At 43.8% G+C, this 18,523-nt stretch overlaps 2 protein-coding genes and 1 long non-coding RNA gene across 3 annotated transcripts; all 3 read right to left on the bottom strand.

Moving 5' to 3' along the window:
- Nucleotides 1–529: 529 nt before the first annotated feature.
- LOC120985014 lies at nt 530–5,665 on the bottom strand. Its single transcript, XM_040413462.1, has 5 exons — nt 5,581–5,665; nt 1,933–1,992; nt 1,525–1,594; nt 1,112–1,188; nt 530–867 (listed from the first exon to the last, which is right to left on the bottom strand). Exons 1-5 carry the CDS (start codon nt 5,648–5,650, stop codon nt 530–532), a joined length of 615 nt encoding a protein of 204 aa, XP_040269396.1. The 5' UTR covers nt 5,651–5,665.
- A 651-nt stretch (nt 5,666–6,316) lies between these two features.
- LOC120985016 lies at nt 6,317–11,839 on the bottom strand. Its single transcript, XM_040413464.1, has 5 exons — nt 11,709–11,839; nt 8,060–8,119; nt 7,652–7,721; nt 7,238–7,314; nt 6,317–6,993 (listed from the first exon to the last, which is right to left on the bottom strand). The coding sequence occupies exons 1-5, from the start codon at nt 11,776–11,778 to the stop codon at nt 6,656–6,658; spliced, it is 615 nt and encodes a 204-aa protein (XP_040269398.1). The 5' UTR covers nt 11,779–11,839; the 3' UTR covers nt 6,317–6,655.
- A 1,944-nt stretch (nt 11,840–13,783) lies between these two features.
- On the bottom strand, nt 13,784–17,925 carry LOC120985017. The gene is made up of 3 exons (XR_005775491.1): nt 17,835–17,925; nt 14,186–14,245; nt 13,784–13,847 (listed from the first exon to the last, which is right to left on the bottom strand). It is a non-coding gene; the product is annotated as an uncharacterized LOC120985017 (long non-coding RNA).
- Between the last annotated feature and the right edge of the window lie 598 nt (nt 17,926–18,523).

Raw genomic sequence — 18,523 nt, 5'->3', positions numbered from 1 at the left:
AAAACAGTGACATCACATAGAGATCAGTTTACACATAACAGTGTTCAGAGCACAGACGTTCCACTGCGGCTACTGTGCCTTCCTAGACTCAGACCTTGACTGGACTTGTCAACAGTTTTATGCCCCAGTAACAACATCACCTGGGCTAATTGGTGGGGAAGGGGGGGGGGTGTACTGGAGGGGGAGGGAATGACAGGTCCCACTTCCAACCTACCTGCCATTCCAAAAAAATGCAGGCCCGGAAAACAAAGTTACTAAAGTCCTCAGCAAAGAAAATTTACTGAGGAAACCCAACTTTCCTGGATTTTTCATCTCACCTACATTAAAAAAATGTAGATGAGATGTACACCCCCTCCAGGTGTCTTCAATCTACCTATGTATTCTACGATAGATAGACAGACAGACAGGGGGAAAGACAGACATACAGATAGACAGACAGACAAACAGAGGGACAGACAGATATGGCCACTGTAGATGGTGTTTCAGGGCTTTAAAACTAATGGGCATGATGGTAATAAGTTAACTCCATTTAGTCCATGGACCGACAACTGCAGCAGGTGGTCATATATTTGCAGAGATGGTTAGTGCGCTCCTTTTCTTTCCCCATGTTCTTCTTCTGGGTACTTTTTTTTATCCATTTACGGAACCGTTTCAGGCGGGATGTTCTCTTCGTGATCTCCTCCTCTGTTTTGGATGTTACCTTCATGATCGTCTCCTCCTCTGTTTTAGATGTTATTCTAATGATCTTGTCCTCCGCTTTTTTGGCAGCTTTTATTCGTTCAATAATTGGTTTTACTTTCTTGATGTTATCCATGGGAGGTCTGATGTTTTTTTTCTTCTTAATTTGCACTACAGGTTTTTGAACAACTACAAAATGAGAAGGAAACCATCAGTAGGAGGTAGATATAACAGAATCTATCCTTTTAATATTATGAGCAATGCAGTAATATAGTGATGCAGCTAATCAGCAGACATGAGCTGTCTCATCTCTGAATTCTGCAAAATTCTGAGTAATAGAAGGTCCCCAAAGTGTGTGATGAGCAGATATGAGAGGTAACCCTAAGCTCTGCCTGTACCCCGCTTATATATGTTATTATATAGAAATTATTACCTGGCTTCTCCACTCGAACCATCTCTAGATCAGCTGCCTGTTTTTGTTCACGCCGGCGCCAGGCCTTGTACTTGTAACTGTGAGACAGAGAAATGTCCTGACATAAGTCGGTACAGATGACAATCTTTAGTTCCCCATCAAAATATACCCATGACCCCCCTCCCCCACTACAGGGGGTGAGATATAAAGCTGCAGTATATAACAGGCAGGAAGGATATAGTGCCATAGTCTATATTATATCATAATACAGCATCGGGAAAGGGGGGACAAGCGGTTACCTGATTATATCCCTGCCCCATCCGGCCCCTGTATTATAACCTGGCTGCAGTAGTTACTGCGCCCCCTGTAGGTCAGACAGTACAGTGTATAGAAAATAATGTGATGTGTAGAGTAGAAGAAAATTGGAAACTCACCAGCAAAAGATGATAATCACGGCGGCGACCAATAGGAATACTACTAGCGGCAGGACAACGCGGTACATGACTGGTAATAAAGACACAAGATGCTCGTTATCAATTGTTATCATAGAGAACATATTCTACAAGACATTATCCAACATCTCTAGATCCTCCTGATGCCAGCAGTGACCTTTATGAGGACATCAGCAGGTAGGCACTGGCAGCTTGGCTGGGCATGGAGGGGTAATTGCTGGACTGTGGGCTGGTAACGTCTGGATAAGGGGCACATCATTATATGTTCCAGCATCATTTTATAGGACCGATCCCCCAAAGGAGCAGCTTAGTGGCTGTTCTCCACTACAGTCAGGGCTTGGTAGAGGATGATGAGAGTAGAATTAGGAGAGGAAGGAATTGTCTACTCACTGTTATTTGCACCGGCGCTGTCCGGACCGGGGGTTGTCCTCCCTGATCCTGGGAAAGTCACTGTCCATGAAAAAATGAAGGAAAATAAAGACATTAAATCAATGATAGCGGCAGCTGAACCCCAAAATGGGGACACGGGGAGACAGAAGATAACAATAAATCAGTATTTAGTAAGTGCCCACTAGTGGTGGCTACAGACAAAATGTCATCATTTAAGGCCATTGTATGAGATTAGAAACCTTGCAGCTTTCTTTCTGAAATATCCTCCCTCTTGTCCAGGGGTTGTGTACGGTATTGCAGTTCAGCGCCATCAAATTAAATGGGGCTCAGCTACAATGCCGCACACAGCCCACTGTCCTATAACCTGAGCTCCAAGCCACAGAGATACCAGCCAGGTTTGCCTCTATGACCCGTAATCATGTAAGGATAAATACAATATTCAGCCACCATTCAGTAAGATAAACCCCCAGTGATAATATCCATTACCTGCAGGTGTTTTTGTGGGCTTTCCTTGAACATAAAATGTAAAAAATAATAGAAATACAAGAGCAATTCTTCTCGAATCCATCATCTCCAACAACTAACCCTCAAAAGAATCCAGTGTTCTCCAACACATAGAAGCCTGGACACAGCATTGTGATGTCACACAGCTTCAGTATTCTAAGGGGGCGGGGCTTCTTGCTACTGCTTATGTCATCAGAGATCTAGTCTGAATAAAGAACTGTTTATAGAGCAGTGATGTTTAAAGGGGAATGCCGCTTTTGGTAAACCTTTAATAAAGTCATAAGAATATAAGGGGTTATTTATCAAACTAGTGTAAAGTAGAACTGGCTTAGTTGCCCATAGCAACCAATCAGATTCCACCTTTCATTTTGGACGGCTCCTTTTAGATAGCCACATTAATTCGGGGCTAACTTGGGGTGGGATCTGGTCTGAGGTTTGATGTCTAAAGTCTGTATTAGGCCCCATCATTTTCTAGTTCTGTAGCTGCTTCTTCTTGTACTTTTATCTTGGCAGTACAGTATTTTTGGTGCCGAAGTGGGCACCGTATTAGAAAACGCTCCAGGATGGCAGTGTGAAAGTGTGTTATAGCGGGTGGGGATTGACTGCAGAAGCAATCAGTGAAGTCAGAGGTTTAACCTGGTCTCCTGGTCTCTAATGTAAAATCTGTAATCGTCCCATCTATAGTGTGCCATCTATTAATCCTGGTGTCTTCTTATATAGCAGAGGAGGTGGCACACTCCTGACCAAAGACATCTGCACATGATGGTCTGGACCAAAAGGAGAAGAAAGGGAAACTCAACAATTGAATTCTTTGGTCTGGAGGTCTAGTCTAAGGTCTAACATTGGGTTCTGGAGGTTTAATGGGGGTATGGGGGTCTAATAGGGGTATGATTGGGGGGTCTGGAAGTCTAATGGGGGTCTGGAGGTCTGGTCTTAGGTCTAATGGGGGTCTGGAGGTCTGCTCTGAGGTCTGATATGGGGACTTGGAGTTTTAATGGGGGTCTGATTGGGGGTCTAGAGGTCTAGTCTGAGGTCTAATATGGGGGTCTGGAGGTCTAATGGGGGTATGGAGGTCTGGTCTAAGTTTTAATAGGGGTCTGATATGGGGGTCTGGAGGTCTAATGGGGGTATGGAGGTCTGGTCTAAGTTTTAATAGGGGTCTGATATGGGGATCTGGAGGTCTAATGGGGGTCTCATCTGAGGTCTGAAATGGGGGTCTGATCTGAAAGGTAAGGGGGTATTTTTTGTACTGGCGCAATATGTGTGTTGTACTAGTATTTTCATGGCGACTGTTTCTGCAGGATAGTATTGGTGGAGGCAGGATGGGGTGTTCAGAAGATGAGGAAGATGATGGAAAAGTAGGAAACTAAGATGTCGCTTTGTTAAACTCTTCAGAGACGAGACGCGGTTGAAATAATAAATCATCATGGCGGTCTGGTCTGACAGGAAAAGATGAGGATGAGAATATCTACATTAGAGGAGACATCACTGGATGTAAGAGGTACATATGTGGGGCTGTATTCTCCTGTATGTTCTGTAGCGCTGTATGTAATGTTTTCCAAGTAGGGGTTGTCCGTTTTTTGTTATTTCGTACCACCACTGCCTTCTCTACTCTGTTTGCCTGCTCACCACTGAAATTTCTGCAACAAGCCGGTAAACAGAGCAGAGAAAACAGCTCTCATATGTGTGCTGCCTTCTCCTCAAACAGTCGGACCCACGCTGATCTGATCGGCCTCCAGCAAGGGTTACTCTCACGGGGCCCTTGTGGGGAACAGGCACACAAAATGCAGTGACCAATCAATATACAGTAAGATATAACACACTCCCACATGAGCAGTAAAATCTCTCCTCTCTATCCTGGAGATAATTGGATAAAGGGGCTGGACATAGTTCCATGCGGTCAATGACCCAGAAAAATTGTGTAGTTCCATGCGGTCAATGACCCAGACAAATTGTGTTTGCTAAATGTATGATAGGCAATATCCATTGTGTTTGCTAATTTCCATTGTGTTCGCTAACTGCGTCACAGGCAGATGAGGTGGTTTGTGAACATTTAAGGGGCGAAATAGGGTTAACTACATGAACAGCAGACGAGTCTGGACATACCTAAAACAGGGGTTTTGTCACAGTATCCATAATTTTTTTGTGTCTATTCACACATCCTTGTTTTTCTACTGACCATGGATCAATGGAAAAAACCTTATAGACTTGCACTGCTTTGGTCCCTCATGCCGAACAAACACTCCCAGTGAAGTCTGTGGGTTTTCACTGTGATGCTCTAGGATTCCCATTTCAATCTATGGGGTCCAAATAAAGCAGATATAGCCAAGATATGAATATGTTCCCATTTTGTGCAAAATCAAATGTGTTCTGGGTGAAAAGACGAGAACTCGTTTTTTTTTTAATAATAAAAAAAAAGTTCTGAAAGAATCTTCACATTACTGAACATCAGCGACGTGACCCCCATGTGTCATGTCACGTGACCCATGGGTGACATGTCACGTGACCCACATGACCTGAATCAAATTGGATGTTGACATACGGAGACAGCAACAAGGCATTGACGGAACCAAAGGAGCCGAAACCCAGTGGGGAGCAGGTAAGTACACTTCCCTCTGCAGGTCCAGGTTACGTGGGGGTGAAGAGGAGGTTACTGATAGAAAGGCCTCCAAAGCTGAACAGCCCATTTAATAAACTGGGACAGAATATGTTATTGGGGGTTAGGATATGGCTGCAAATAATGTAGCCGCTGCTTATGGTCATAATTTAAGGCTTCTACAGCTAATCGTTCAACCATGATTTGAAAGTCACACGTGGCTCTGTTTGGAGACCACTGCTCTACATGCTACTGTGACACGGAATCAGCTATGATAGGCTTATACACCCTGCAGATATATAATATATTCACAGCCTGCAACAGGAGCAAAAACATCCTGTAAATCACACATACCAGCCATGGAGTCACCATGCCTCCCAATATTTCACTCTCCATTGATAAGTCAAGTCCCATTCTCCCCAGCATCTTCCACAATACATTCCAGAAATGCCCACTCTGGAACATACGTGTAATATTGTGTCCCTGGAGATGTTTAGTTATTTAAAAACCACTTAGAATGCTTGAAAAATGCACAAAGTAATACTTACATATGGAGTGAGTAATATCCCAGTTCCCATGCTTCCTGGATTCTCCGCCGGTCTTTGCTTCTTGGCACATCTCTATACAAGCATGTGACAGCCTATGATTGGCTTCAGTGGTCACATGTCTATATCAGGAGGGATCGGTATATGCACACATGAATGGAGCCTTAATACTGGAAGTGAGCAGAAGGGAGCAGATAAGTGCGTTTCTTGTTTTATATATGCCATATTCCAGAGCCAAATTATAAAGGGGGTTAACGCTGGAAAACCCCTTTAAGGTCTGAGGCAGTGGTCCTCTGTACAGCTTCTTTTCTGGGCTCTAGAACCAGCTGGAACAATGCTAGTAGCAGATCTCTTATTCATGTCAGTAGATCCTGCTGTACTGCTTGTATGGACTAAGTAACAGAGCCAGTCACTGATTCCAGGTGGATCATTCCAACTAATGGCGTAGATATTGTCGGGATCGGTATATATGGGATGGGGGTTAGCAATGACAACATTCAGAGGCTTCAGAGGTTAAAAATACAACTTGGATTTATTTAGTCCAGCAACAAAACAGTGACATCACATAGAGATCAGTTTACACATAACAGTATTCAGAGCACAGACGTTCCACTGCGGCTACTGTGCCTTCCTAGACTCAGACCTTGACTGGACTTGTCAACAGTTTTATGCCCCAGTAACAACATCACCTGGGCTAATTGGTGGGGAAGGGGGGGGGATGTACTGGAGGGGGAGGGAATGACAGGTCCCACTTCCAACCTACCTGCCATTCCAAAAAAATGCAGGCCCGGAAAACAAAGTTACTAAAGTCCTCAGCAAAGAAAATTTACTGAGGAAACCCAACTTTCCTGGATTTTTCATCTCACCTACATTAAAAAAATGTAGATGAGATGTACACCCCCTCCAGGTGTCTTCAATCTACCTATGTATTCTACGATAGATAGACAGACAGACAGGGGGAAAGACAGACATACAGATAGACAGACAGACAAACAGAGGGACAGACAGATATGGCCACTGTAGATGGTGTTTCAGGGCTTTAAAACTAATGGGCATGATGGTAATAAGTTAACTCCATTTAGTCCATGGACCGACAACTGCAGCAGGTGGTCATATATTTGCAGAGATGGTTAGTGCGCTCCTTTTCTTTCCCCATGTTCTTCTTCTGGGTACTTTTTTTTATCCATTTACGGAACCGTTTCAGGCGGGATGTTCTCTTCGTGATCTCCTCCTCTGTTTTGGATGTTACCTTCATGATCGTCTCCTCCTCTGTTTTAGATGTTATTCTAATGATCTTGTCCTCCTCTTTTTTGGCAGCTTTTATTCGTTCAATAATTGGTTTTACTTTCTTGATGTTATCCATGGGAGGTCTGATGTTTTTTTTCTTCTTAATTTGCACTACAGGTTTTTGAACAACTACAAAATGAGAAGGAAACCATCAGTAGGTAGTAGATATAACAGAATCTATCCTTTTAATATTATGAGCAATGCAGTAATATAGTGATGCAGCTAATCAGCAGACATGAGCTGTCTCATCTCTGAATTCTGCAAAATTCTGAGTAATAGAAGGACCCCAAAGTGTGTGATGAGCAGATATGAGAGGTAACCCTAAGCTCTGCCTGTACCCCGCTTATATATGTTATTATATAGAAATTATTACCTGGCTTCTCCACTCGAACCATCTCTAGATCAGCTGCCTGTTTTTGTTCACGCCGGCGCCAGGCCTTGTACTTGTAACTGTGAGACAGAGAAATGTCCTGACATAAGTCGGTACAGATGACAATCTTTAGTTCCCCATCAAAATATACCCATGACCCCCCCTCCCCCACTACAGGGGGTGAGATATAAAGCTGCAGTATATAACAGGCAGGAAGGATATAGTGCCATAGTCTATATTATATCATAATACAGCATCGGGAAAGGAGGGACAAGCGGTTACCTGATTATATCCCTGCCCCATCCGGCCCTTGTATTATAACCTGGCTGCAGTAGTTACTGCGCCCCCTGTAGGTCAGACAGTACAGTGTATAGAAAATAATGTGATGTGTAGAGTAGAAGAAAATTGGAAACTCACCAGCAAAAGATGATAATCACGGCGGCGACCAATAGGAATTCTACTAGCGGCAGGACAACGCGGTACATGACTGGTAATAAAGACACAAGATGCTCGTTATCAATTGTTATCATAGAGAACATATTCTACAAGACATTATCCAACATCTCTAGATCCTCCTGAGGCCAGCAGTGACCTTTATGAGGACATCAGCAGGTAGGCACTGGCAGCTTGGCTGGGCATGGAGGGGTAATTGCTGGACTGTGGGCTGGTAACGTCTGGATAAGGGGCACATCATTATATGTTCCAGCATCATTTTATAGGACCGATCCCCCAAAGGAGCAGCTTAGTGGCTGTTCTCCACTACAGTCAGGGCTTGGTAGAGGATGATGAGAGTAGAATTAGGAGAGGAAGGAATTGTCTACTCACTGTTATTTGCACCGGCGCTGTCCGGACCGGGGGTTGTCCTCCCTGATCCTGGGAAAGTCACTGTCCATGAAAAAATGAAGGAAAATAAAGACATTAAATCAATGATAGCGGCAGCTGAACCCCAAAATGGGGACACGGGGAGACAGAAGATAACAATAAATCAGTATTTAGTAAGTGCCCACTAGTGGTGGCTACAGACAAAATGTCATCATTTAAGGCCATTGTATGAGATTAGAAACCTTGCAGCTTTCTTTCTGAAATATCCTCCCTCTTGTCCAGGGGTTGTGTACGGTATTGCAGTTCAGCGCCATCAAATTAAATGGGGCTCAGCTACAATGCCGCACACAGCCCACTGTCCTATAACCTGAGCTCCAAGCCACAGAGATACCAGCCAGGTTTGCCTCTATGACCCGTAATCATGTAAGGATAAATACAATATTCAGCCACCATTCAGTAAGATAAACCCCCAGTGATAATATCCATTACCTGCAGGTGTTTTTGTGGGCTTTCCTTGAACATAAAATGTAAAAAATAATAGAAATACAAGAGCAATTCTTCTCGAATCCATCATCTCCAACAACTAACCCTCAAAAGAATCCAGTGTTCTCCAACACATAGAAGCCTGGACACAGCATTGTGATGTCACACAGCTTCAGTATTCTAAGGGGGCGGGGCTTCTTGCTACTGCTGATGTCATCAGAGATCTAGTCTGAATAAAGAACTGTTTATAGAGCAGTGATGTTTAAAGGGGAATGCCGCTTTTGGTAAACCTTTAATAAAGTCATAAGAATATAAGGGGTTATTTATCAAACTAGTGTAAAGTAGAACTGGCTTAGTTGCCCATAGCAACCAATCAGATTCCACCTTTCATTTTGGACGGCTCCTTTTAGATAGCCACATTAATTCGGGGCTAACTTGGGGTGGGATCTGGTCTGAGGTTTGATGTCTAAAGTCTGTATTAGGCCCCATCATTTTCTAGTTCTGTAGCTGCTTCTTCTTGTACTTTTATCTTGGCAGTACAGTATTTTTGGTGCCGAAGTGGGCACCGTATTAGAAAACGCTCCAGGATGGCAGTGTGAAAGTGTGTTATAGCGGGTGGGGATTGACTGCAGAAGCAATCAGTGAAGTCAGAGGTTTAACCTGGTCTCCTGGTCTCTAATGTAAAATCTGTAATCGTCCCATCTATAGTGTGCCATCTATTAATCCTGGTGTCTTCTTATATAGCAGAGGAGGTGGCACACTCCTGACCAAAGACATCTGCACATGATGGTCTGGACCAAAAGGAGAAGAAAGGGAAACTCAACAATTGAATTCTTTGGTCTGGAGGTCTAGTCTAAGGTCTAACATTGGGTTCTGGAGGTTTAATGGGGGTCTGAGAGTCTAATAGGGGTATGATTGGGGGGTCTGGAAGTCTAATGGGGGTCTGGAGGTCTGGTCTTAGGTCTAATGGGGGTCTGGAGGTCTGCTCTGAGGTCTGATATGGGGACTTGGAGTTTTAATGGGGGTCTGATTGGGGGTCTAGAGGTCTAGTCTGAGGTCTAATATGGGGGTCTGGAGGTCTAATGGGGGGTATGGAGGTCTGGTCTAAGTTTTAATAGGGGTCTGATATGGGGGTCTGGAGGTCTAATGGGGGTATGGAGGTCTGGTCTAAGTTTTAATAGGGGTCTGATATGGGGATCTGGAGGTCTAATGGGGGTCTCATCTGAGGTTTGAAATGGGGGTCTGATCTGAAAGGTAAGGGGGTATTTTTTGTACTGGCGCAATATGTGTGTTGTACTAGTATTTTCATGGCGACTGTTTCTGCAGGATAGTATTGGTGGAGGCAGGATGGGGTGTTCAGAAGATGAGGAAGATGATGGAAAAGTAGGAAACTAAGATGTCGCTTTGTTAAACTCTTCAGAGACGAGACGCGGTTGAAATAATAAATCATCATGGCGGTCTGGTCTGACAGGAAAAGATGAGGATGAGAATATCTACATTAGAGAAGACATCACTGGATGTAAGAGGTACATATGTGGGGCTGTATTCTCCTGTATGTTCTGTAGCGCTGTATGTAATGTTTTCCAAGTAGGGGTTGTCCGTTTTTTGTTATTTCGTACCACCACTGCCTTCTCTACTCTGTTTGCCTGCTCACCACTGAAATTTCTGCAACAAGCAGGTAAACAGAGCAGAGAAAACAGCTCTCATATGTGTGCTGCCTTCTCCTCAAACAGTCGGACCCACGCTGATCTGATCGGCCTCCAGCAAGGGTTACTCTCACGGGGCCCTTGTGGGGAACAGGCACACAAAATACAGTGACCAATCAATATACAGTAAGATATAACACACTCCCACATGAGCAGTAAAATCTCTCCTCTCTATCCTGGAGATAATTGGATAAAGGGGCTGGACATAGTTCCATGCGGTCAATGACCCAGAAAAATTGTGTAGTTCCATGCGGTCAATGACCCAGACAAATTGTGTTTGCTAAATGTATCATAGGCAATATCCATTGTGTTCGCTAATGTCCATTGTGTTCGCTAACTGCGTCACAGGCAGATGAGGTGGTTTGTGAACATTTAAGGGGCGAAATAGGGTTAACTACATGAACAGCAGACGAGTCTGGACATACCTAAAACAGGGGTTTTGTCACAGTATCCATAATTTTTTTGTGTCTATTCACACATCCTTGTTTTTCTACTGACCATGGATCAATGGAAAAAACCTTATAGACTTGCACTGCTTTGGTCCCTCATGCCGAACAAACACTCCCAGTGAAGTCTGTGGGTTTTCACTGTGATGCTCTAGGATTCCCATTTCAATCTATGGGGTCCAAATAAAGCAGATATAGCCAAGATATGAATATGTTCCCATTTTGTGCAAAATCAAATGTGTTCTGGGTGAAAAGACGAGAACTCGTTTTTTTTTTAATAATAAAAAAAAAGTTCTGAAAGAATCTTCACATTACTGAACATCAGCGACGTGACCCCCATGTGTCATGTCACGTGACCCATGGGTGACATGTCACGTGACCCACATGACCTGAATCAAATTGGATGTTGACATACGGAGACAGCAACAAGGCATTGACGGAACCAAAGGAGCTGAAACCCAGTGGGGAGCAGGTAAGTACACTTCCCTCTGCAGGTCCAGGTTACGTGGGGGTGAAGAGGAGGTTACTTATAGAAAGGCCTCCAAAGCTGAACAGCCCATTTAATAAACTGGGACAGAATATGTTATTGGGGGTTAGGATATGGCTGCAAATAATGTAGCCGCTGCTTATGGTCATAATTTAAGGCTTCTACAGCTACTCATTCAACCATGATTTGAAAGTCACACGTGGCTCTGTTTGAAGACCACTGCTCTACATGCTACTGTGACACGGAATCAGCTATGATAGGCTTATACACCCTGCAGATATATAATATATTCACAGCCTGCAACAGGAGCAAAAACATCCTGTAAATCACACATACCAGCCATGGAGTCACCATGCCTCCCAATATTTCACTCTCCATTGATAAGTCAAGTCCCATTCTCCCCAGCATCTTCCACAATACATTCCAGAAATGCCCACTCTGGAACATACGTGTAATATTGTGTCCCTGGAGATGTTTAGTTATTTAAAAACCACTTAGAATGCTTGAAAAATGCACAAAGTAATACTTACATATGGAGTGAGTAATATCCCAGTTCCCATGCTTCCTGGATTCTCCGCCGGTCTTTGCTTCTTGGCACATCTCTATACAAGCATGTGACAGCCTATGATTGGCTGCAGTGGTCACATGTCTATATCAGGAGGGATCGGTATATGCACACATGAATGGAGCCTTAATACTGGAAGTGAGCAGAAGGGAGCAGATAAGTGCGTTTCTTGTTTTATATATGCCATATTCCAGAGCCAAATTATAAAGGGGGTTAACGCTGGAAAACCCCTTTAAGGTCTGAGGCAGTGGTCCTCTGTACAGCTTCTTTTCTGGGCTCTAGAACCAGCTGGAACAATGCTAGTAGCAGATCTCTTATTCATGTCAGTAGATCCTGCTGTACTGCTTGTATGGACTAAGTAACAGAGCCAGTCACTGATTCCAGGTGGATCATTCCAACTAATGGCGTAGATATTGTCGGGATCGGTATATATGGGATGGGGGTTAGCAATGACAACATTCAGAGGCTTCAGAGGTTAAAAATACAACTTGGATTTATTTAGTCCAGCAACAAAACAGTGACATCACATAGAGATCAGTTTACACATAACAGTGTTCAGAGCACAGACGTTCCACTGCGGCTACTGTGCCTTCCTAGACTCAGACCTTGACTGGACTTGTCAACAGTTTTATGCCCCAGTAACAACATCACCTGGGCTAATTGGTGGGGAAGGGGGGGGGATGTACTGGAGGGGGAGGGAATGACAGGTCCCACTTCCAACCTACCTGCCATTCCAAAAAAATGCAGGCCCGGAAAACAAAGTTACTAAAGTCCTCAGCAAAGAAAATTTACTGAGGAAACCCAACTTTCCTGGATTTTTCATCTCACCTACATTAAAAAAATGTAGATGAGATGTACACCCCCTCCAGGTGTCTTCAATCTACCTATGTATTCTACGATAGATAGACAGACAGACAGGGGGAAAGACAGACATACAGATAGACAGACAGACAAACAGAGGGACAGACAGATATGGCCACTGTAGATGGTGTTTCAGGGCTTTAAAACTAATGGGCATGATGGTAATAAGTTAACTCCATTTAGTCCATGGACCGACAACTGCAGCAGGTGGTCATATATTTGCAGAGATGGTTAGTGCGCTCCTTTTCTTTCCCCATGTTCTTCTTCTGGGTACTTTTTTTTATCCATTTACGGAACCGTTTCAGGCGGGATGTTCTCTTCGTGATCTCCTCCTCTGTTTTGGATGTTACCTTCATGATGGTCTCCTCCTCTGTTTTAGATGTTATTCTCATGATCTTGTCCTCCTCTTTTTTGGCAGCTTTTATTCGTTCAATAATTGGTTTTACTTTCTTGATGTTATCCATGGGAGGTCTGATGTTTTTTTTCTTCTTAATTTGCACTACAGGTTTTTGAACAACTACAAAATGAGAAGGAAACCATCAGTAGGTAGTAGATATAACAGAATCTATCCTTTTAATATTATGAGCAATGCAGTAATATAGTGATGCAGCTAATCAGCAGACATGAGCTGTCTCATCTCTGAATTCTGCAAAATTCAGAGTATTAGAAGGACCCCAAAGTGTGTGATGAGCAGATATGAGAGGTAACCCTAAGCTCTGCCTGTACCCCGCTTATATATGTTATTATATAGAAATTATTACCTGGCTTCTCCACTCGAACCATCTCTAGATCAGCTGCCTGTTTTTGTTCACGCCGGCGCCAGGCCTTGTACTTGTAACTGTGAGACAGAGAAATGTCCTGACATAAGTCGGTACAGATGACAATCTTTAGTTCCCCATCAAAATATACCCATGACCCCCCTCCCCCACTACAGGGGGTGAGATATAAAGCTGCAGTATATAACAGGCAGGAAGGATATAATGCCATAGTCTATATTATATCATAATACAGCATCGGGAAAGGGGGGACAAGCGATTACCTGATTATATCCCTGCTCCATCCGGCCCCTGTATTATAACCTGGCTGCAGTAGTTACTGCGCCCCCTGTAGGTCAGACAGTACAGTGTATAGAAAATAATGTGATGTGTAGAGTAGAAGAAAATTGGAAACTCACCAGCAAAGATGATAATCACGGCGGCGACCAATAGGAATACTACTAGCGGCAGGACAACGCGGTACATGACTGGTAATAAAGACACAAGATGCTCGTTATCAATTGTTATCATAGAGAACATATTCTACAAGACATTATCCAACATCTCTAGATCCTCCTGATGCCAGCAGTGACCTTTATGAGGACATCAGCAGGTAGGCACTGGCAGCTTGGCTGGGCATGGAGGGGTAATTGCTGGACTGTGGGCTGGTAACGTCTGGATAAGGGGCACATCATTATATGTTCCAGCATCATTTTATAGGACCGATCCCCCAAAGGAGCAGCTTAGTGGCTGTTCTCCACTACAGTCAGGGCTTGGTAGAGGATGATGAGAGTAGAATTAGGAGAGGAAGGAATTGTCTACTCACTGTTATTTGCACCGGCGCTGTCCGGACCGGGGGTTGTCCTCCCTGATCCTGGGAAAGTCACTGTCCATGAAAAAATGAAGGAAAATAAAGACATTAAATCAATGATAGCGGCAGCTGAACCCCAAAATGGGGACACGGGGAGACAGAAGATAACAATAAATCAGTATTTAGTAAGTGCCCACTAGTGGTGGCTACAGACAAAATGTCATCATTTAAGGCCATTGTATGAGATTAGAAACCTTGCAGCTTTCTTTCTGAAATATCCTCCCTCTTGTCCAGGGGTTGTGTACGGTATTGCAGTTCAGCGCCATCAAATTAAATGGGGCTCAGCTACAATGCCGCACACAGCCCACTGTCCTATAACCTGAGCTCCAAGCCACAGAGATACCAGCCAGGTTTGCCTCTATGACCCGTAATCATGTAAGGATAAATACAATATTCAGCCACCATTCAGTAAGATAAACCCCCAGTGATAATATCCATTACCTGCAGGTGTTTTTGTGGGCTTTCCTTGAACATAAAATGTAAAAAATAATAGAAATACAAGAGCAATTCTTCTCGAATCCATCATCTCCAACAACTAACCCTCAAAAGAATCCAGTGTTCTCCAACACATAGAAGCCTGGACACAGCATTGTGATGTCACACAGCTTCAGTATTCTAAGGGGGCGGGGCTTCTTGCTACTGCTGATGTCATCAGAGATCTAGTCTGAATAAAGAACTGTTTATAGAGCAGTGATGTTTAAAGGGGAATGCCGCTTTTGGTAAACCTTTAATAAAGTCATAAGAATATAAGGGGTTATTTATCAAACTAGTGTAAAGTAGAACTGGCTTAGTTGCCCATAGCAACCAATCAGATTCCACCTTTCATTTTGGACGGCTCCTTTTAGATAGCCACATTAATTCGGGGCTAACTTGGGGTGGGATCTGGTCTGAGGTTTGATGTCTAAAGTCTGTATTAGGCCCCATCATTTTCTAGTTCTGTAGCTGCTTCTTCTTGTACTTTTATCTTGGCAGTACAGTATTTTTGGTGCCGAAGTGGGCACCGTATTAGAAAACGCTCCAGGATGGCAGTGTGAAAGTGTGTTATAGCGGGTGGGGATTGACTGCAGAAGCAATCAGTGAAGTCAGAGGTTTAACCTGGTCTCCTGGTCTCTAATGTAAAATCTGTAATCGTCCCATCTATAGTGTGCCATCTATTAATCCTGGTGTCTTCTTATATAGCAGAGGAGGTGGCACACTCCTGACCAAAGACATCTGCACATGATGGTCTGGACCAAAAGGAGAAGAAAGGGAAACTCAACAATTGAATTCTTTGGTCTGGAGGTCTAGTCTAAGGTCTAACATTGGGTTCTGGAGGTTTAATGGGGGTCTGAGAGTCTAATAGGGGTATGATTGGGGGGTCTGGAAGTCTAATGGGGGTCTGGAGGTCTGGTCTTAGGTCTAATGGGGGTCTGGAGGTCTGCTCTGAGGTCTGATATGGGGACTTGGAGTTTTAATGGGGGTCTGATTGGGGGTCTAGAGGTCTAGTCTGAGGTCTAATATGGGGGTCTGGAGGTCTAATGGGGGGTATGGAGGTCTGGTCTAAGTTTTAATAGGGGTCTGATATGGGGGTCTGGAGGTCTAATGGGGGTATGGAGGTCTGGTCTAAGTTTTAATAGGGGTCTGATATGGGGATCTGGAGGTCTAATGGGGGTCTCATCTGAGGTCTGAAATGGGGGTCTGATCTGAAAGGTAAGGGGGTATTTTTTGTACTGGCGCAATATGTGTGTTGTACTAGTATTTTCATGGCGACTGTTTCTGCAGGATAGTATTGGTGGAGGCAGGATGGGGTGTTCAGAAGATGAGGAAGATGATGGAAAAGTAGGAAACTAAGATGTCGCTTTGTTAAACTCTTCAGAGACGAGACGCGGTTGAAATAATAAATCATCATGGCGGTCTGGTCTGACAGGAAAAGATGAGGATGAGAATATCTACATTAGAGGAGACATCACTGGATGTAAGAGGTACATATGTGGGGCTGTATTCTCCTGTATGTTCTGTAGCGCTGTATGTAATGTTTTCCAAGTAGGGGTTGTCCGTTTTTTGTTATTTCGTACCACCACTGCCTTCTCTACTCTGTTTGCCTGCTCACCACTGAAATTTCTGCAACAAGCCGGTAAACAGAGCAGAGAAAACAGCTCTCATATGTGTGCTGCCTTCTCCTCAAACAGTCGGACCCACGCTGATCTGATCGTCCTCCAGCAAGGGTTACTCTCACGGGGCCCTTGTGGGGAACAGGCACACAAAATACAGTGACCAATCAATATACAGTAAGATATAACACACTCCCACATGAGCAGTAAAATCTCTCCTCTCTATCCTGGAGATAATTGGATAAAGGGGCTGGACATAGTTCCATGCGGTCAATGACCCAGAAAAATTGTGTAGTTCCATGCGGTCAATGACCCAGACAAATTGTGTTTGCTAAATGTATCATAGGCAATATCCATTGTGTTCGCTAATGTCCATTGTGTTCGCTAACTGCGTCACAGGCAGATGAGGTGGTTTGTGAACATTTAAGGGGCGAAATAGGGTTAACTACATGAACAGCAGACGAGTCTGGACATACCTAAAACAGGGGTTTTGTCACAGTATCCATAATTTTTTTGTGTCTATTCACACATCCTTGTTTTTCTACTGACCATGGATCAATGGAAAAAACCTTATAGACTTGCACTGCTTTGGTCCCTCATGCCGAACAAACACTCCCAGTGAAGTCTGTGGGTTTTCACTGTGATGCTCTAGGATTCCCATTTCAATCTATGGGGTCCAAATAAAGCAGATATAGCCAAGATATGAATATGTTCCCATTTTGTGCAAAATCAAATGTGTTCTGGGTGAAAAGACGAGAACTCGTTTTTTTTTTAATAATAAAAAAAAAGTTCTGAAAGAATCTTCACATTACTGAACATCAGCGACGTGACCCCCATGTGTCATGTCACGTGACCCATGGGTGACATGTCACGTGACCCGCATGACCTGAATCAAATTGGATGTTGACATACGGAGACAGCAACAAGGCATTGACGGAATTAAAGGAGCCGAAACCCAGTGGGGAGCAGGTAAGTACACTTCCCTCTGCAGGTCCAGGTTACGTGGGGGTGAAGAGGAGGTTACTGATAGAAAGGCCTCCAAAGCTGAACAGCCCATTTAATAAACTGGGACAGAATATGTTATTGGGGGTTAGGATATGGCTGCAAATAATGTAGCCGCTGCTTATGGTCATAATTTAAGGCTTCTACAGCTAATCGTTCAACCATGATTTGAAAGTCACACGTGGCTCTGTTTGGAGACCACTGCTCTACATGCTACTGTGACACGGAATCAGCTATGATAGGCTTATACACCCTGCAGATATATAATATATTCACAGCCTGCAACAGGAGCAAAAACATCCTGTAAATCACACATACCAGCCATGGAGTCACCATGCCTCCCAATATTTCCCTCTCCATTGATAAGTCAAGTCCCATTCTCCCCAGCATTTTCCACAATACATTCCAGAAATGCCCACTCTGGAACATACGTGTAATATTGTGTCCCTGGAGATGTTTAGTTATTTAAAAACCACTTAGAATGCTTGAAAAATGCACAAAGTAATACTTACATATGGAGTGAGTAATATCCCAGTTCCCATGCTTCCTGGATTCTCCGCCGGTCTTTGCTTCTTGGCACATCTCTATACAAGCATGTGACAGCCTATGATTGGCTTCAGTGGTCACATGTCTATATCAGGAGGGATCGGTATATGCACACATGAATGGAGCCTTAATACTGGAAGTGAGCAGAAGGGAGCAGATAAGTGCGTTTCTTGTTTTATATATGCCATATTCCAGAGCCAAATTATAAAGGGGTTTACGCTGGAAAACCCCTTTAAGGTCTGAGGCAGTGGTCCTCTGTACAGCTTTTTTTCTGGGCTCTAGAACCAGCTGGAACAATGCTAGTAGCAGATCTCTTATTCATGTCAGTAGATCCTGCTGTACTGCTTGTATGGACTAAGTAACAGAGCCAGTCACTGATTCCAGGTGGATCATTCCAACTAATGGCGTAGATATTGTCGGTATCGGTATATATGGGATGGGGGTTAGCAATGACAACATTCAGAGGCTTCAGAGGTTAAAAATACAACTTGGATTTATTTAGTCCAGCAACAAAACAGTGACATCACATAGAGATCAGTTTACACATAACAGTATTCAGAGCACAGACGTTCCACTGCGGCTACTGTGCCTTCCTAGACTCAGACCTTGACTGGACTTGTCAACAGTTTTATGCCCCAGTAACAACATCACCTGG

Source organism: Bufo bufo, unplaced genomic scaffold (assembly GCF_905171765.1).
Source record: "Bufo bufo unplaced genomic scaffold, aBufBuf1.1, whole genome shotgun sequence".
Classification (NCBI taxonomy): Eukaryota; Metazoa; Chordata; class Amphibia; order Anura; family Bufonidae; genus Bufo; species Bufo bufo.
This window is presented reverse-complemented; position numbering and strand designations above follow the sequence as displayed.

Coding starts and splice junctions, on each gene's coding strand:
- LOC120985014 (XM_040413462.1), bottom strand. CDS start 5,650: ATGTGCCAAGAAGCAAAGACCGGCGGAGAATCCAGGAAGCATGGGAAC. Junction 1,993..5,580: donor GGATATTACTCACTCCATAT/GTAAGTATTACT, acceptor TTTCATGGACAG/TGACTTTCCCAGGATCAGGG. Junction 1,595..1,932: donor CAGCGCCGGTGCAAATAACA/GTGAGTAGACAA, acceptor CTTTATTACCAG/TCATGTACCGCGTTGTCCTG.
- LOC120985016 (XM_040413464.1), bottom strand. CDS start 11,778: ATGTGCCAAGAAGCAAAGACCGGCGGAGAATCCAGGAAGCATGGGAAC. Junction 8,120..11,708: donor GGATATTACTCACTCCATAT/GTAAGTATTACT, acceptor TTTCATGGACAG/TGACTTTCCCAGGATCAGGG. Junction 6,994..7,237: donor GGTTCGAGTGGAGAAGCCAG/GTAATAATTTCT, acceptor CTCATTTTGTAG/TTGTTCAAAAACCTGTAGTG.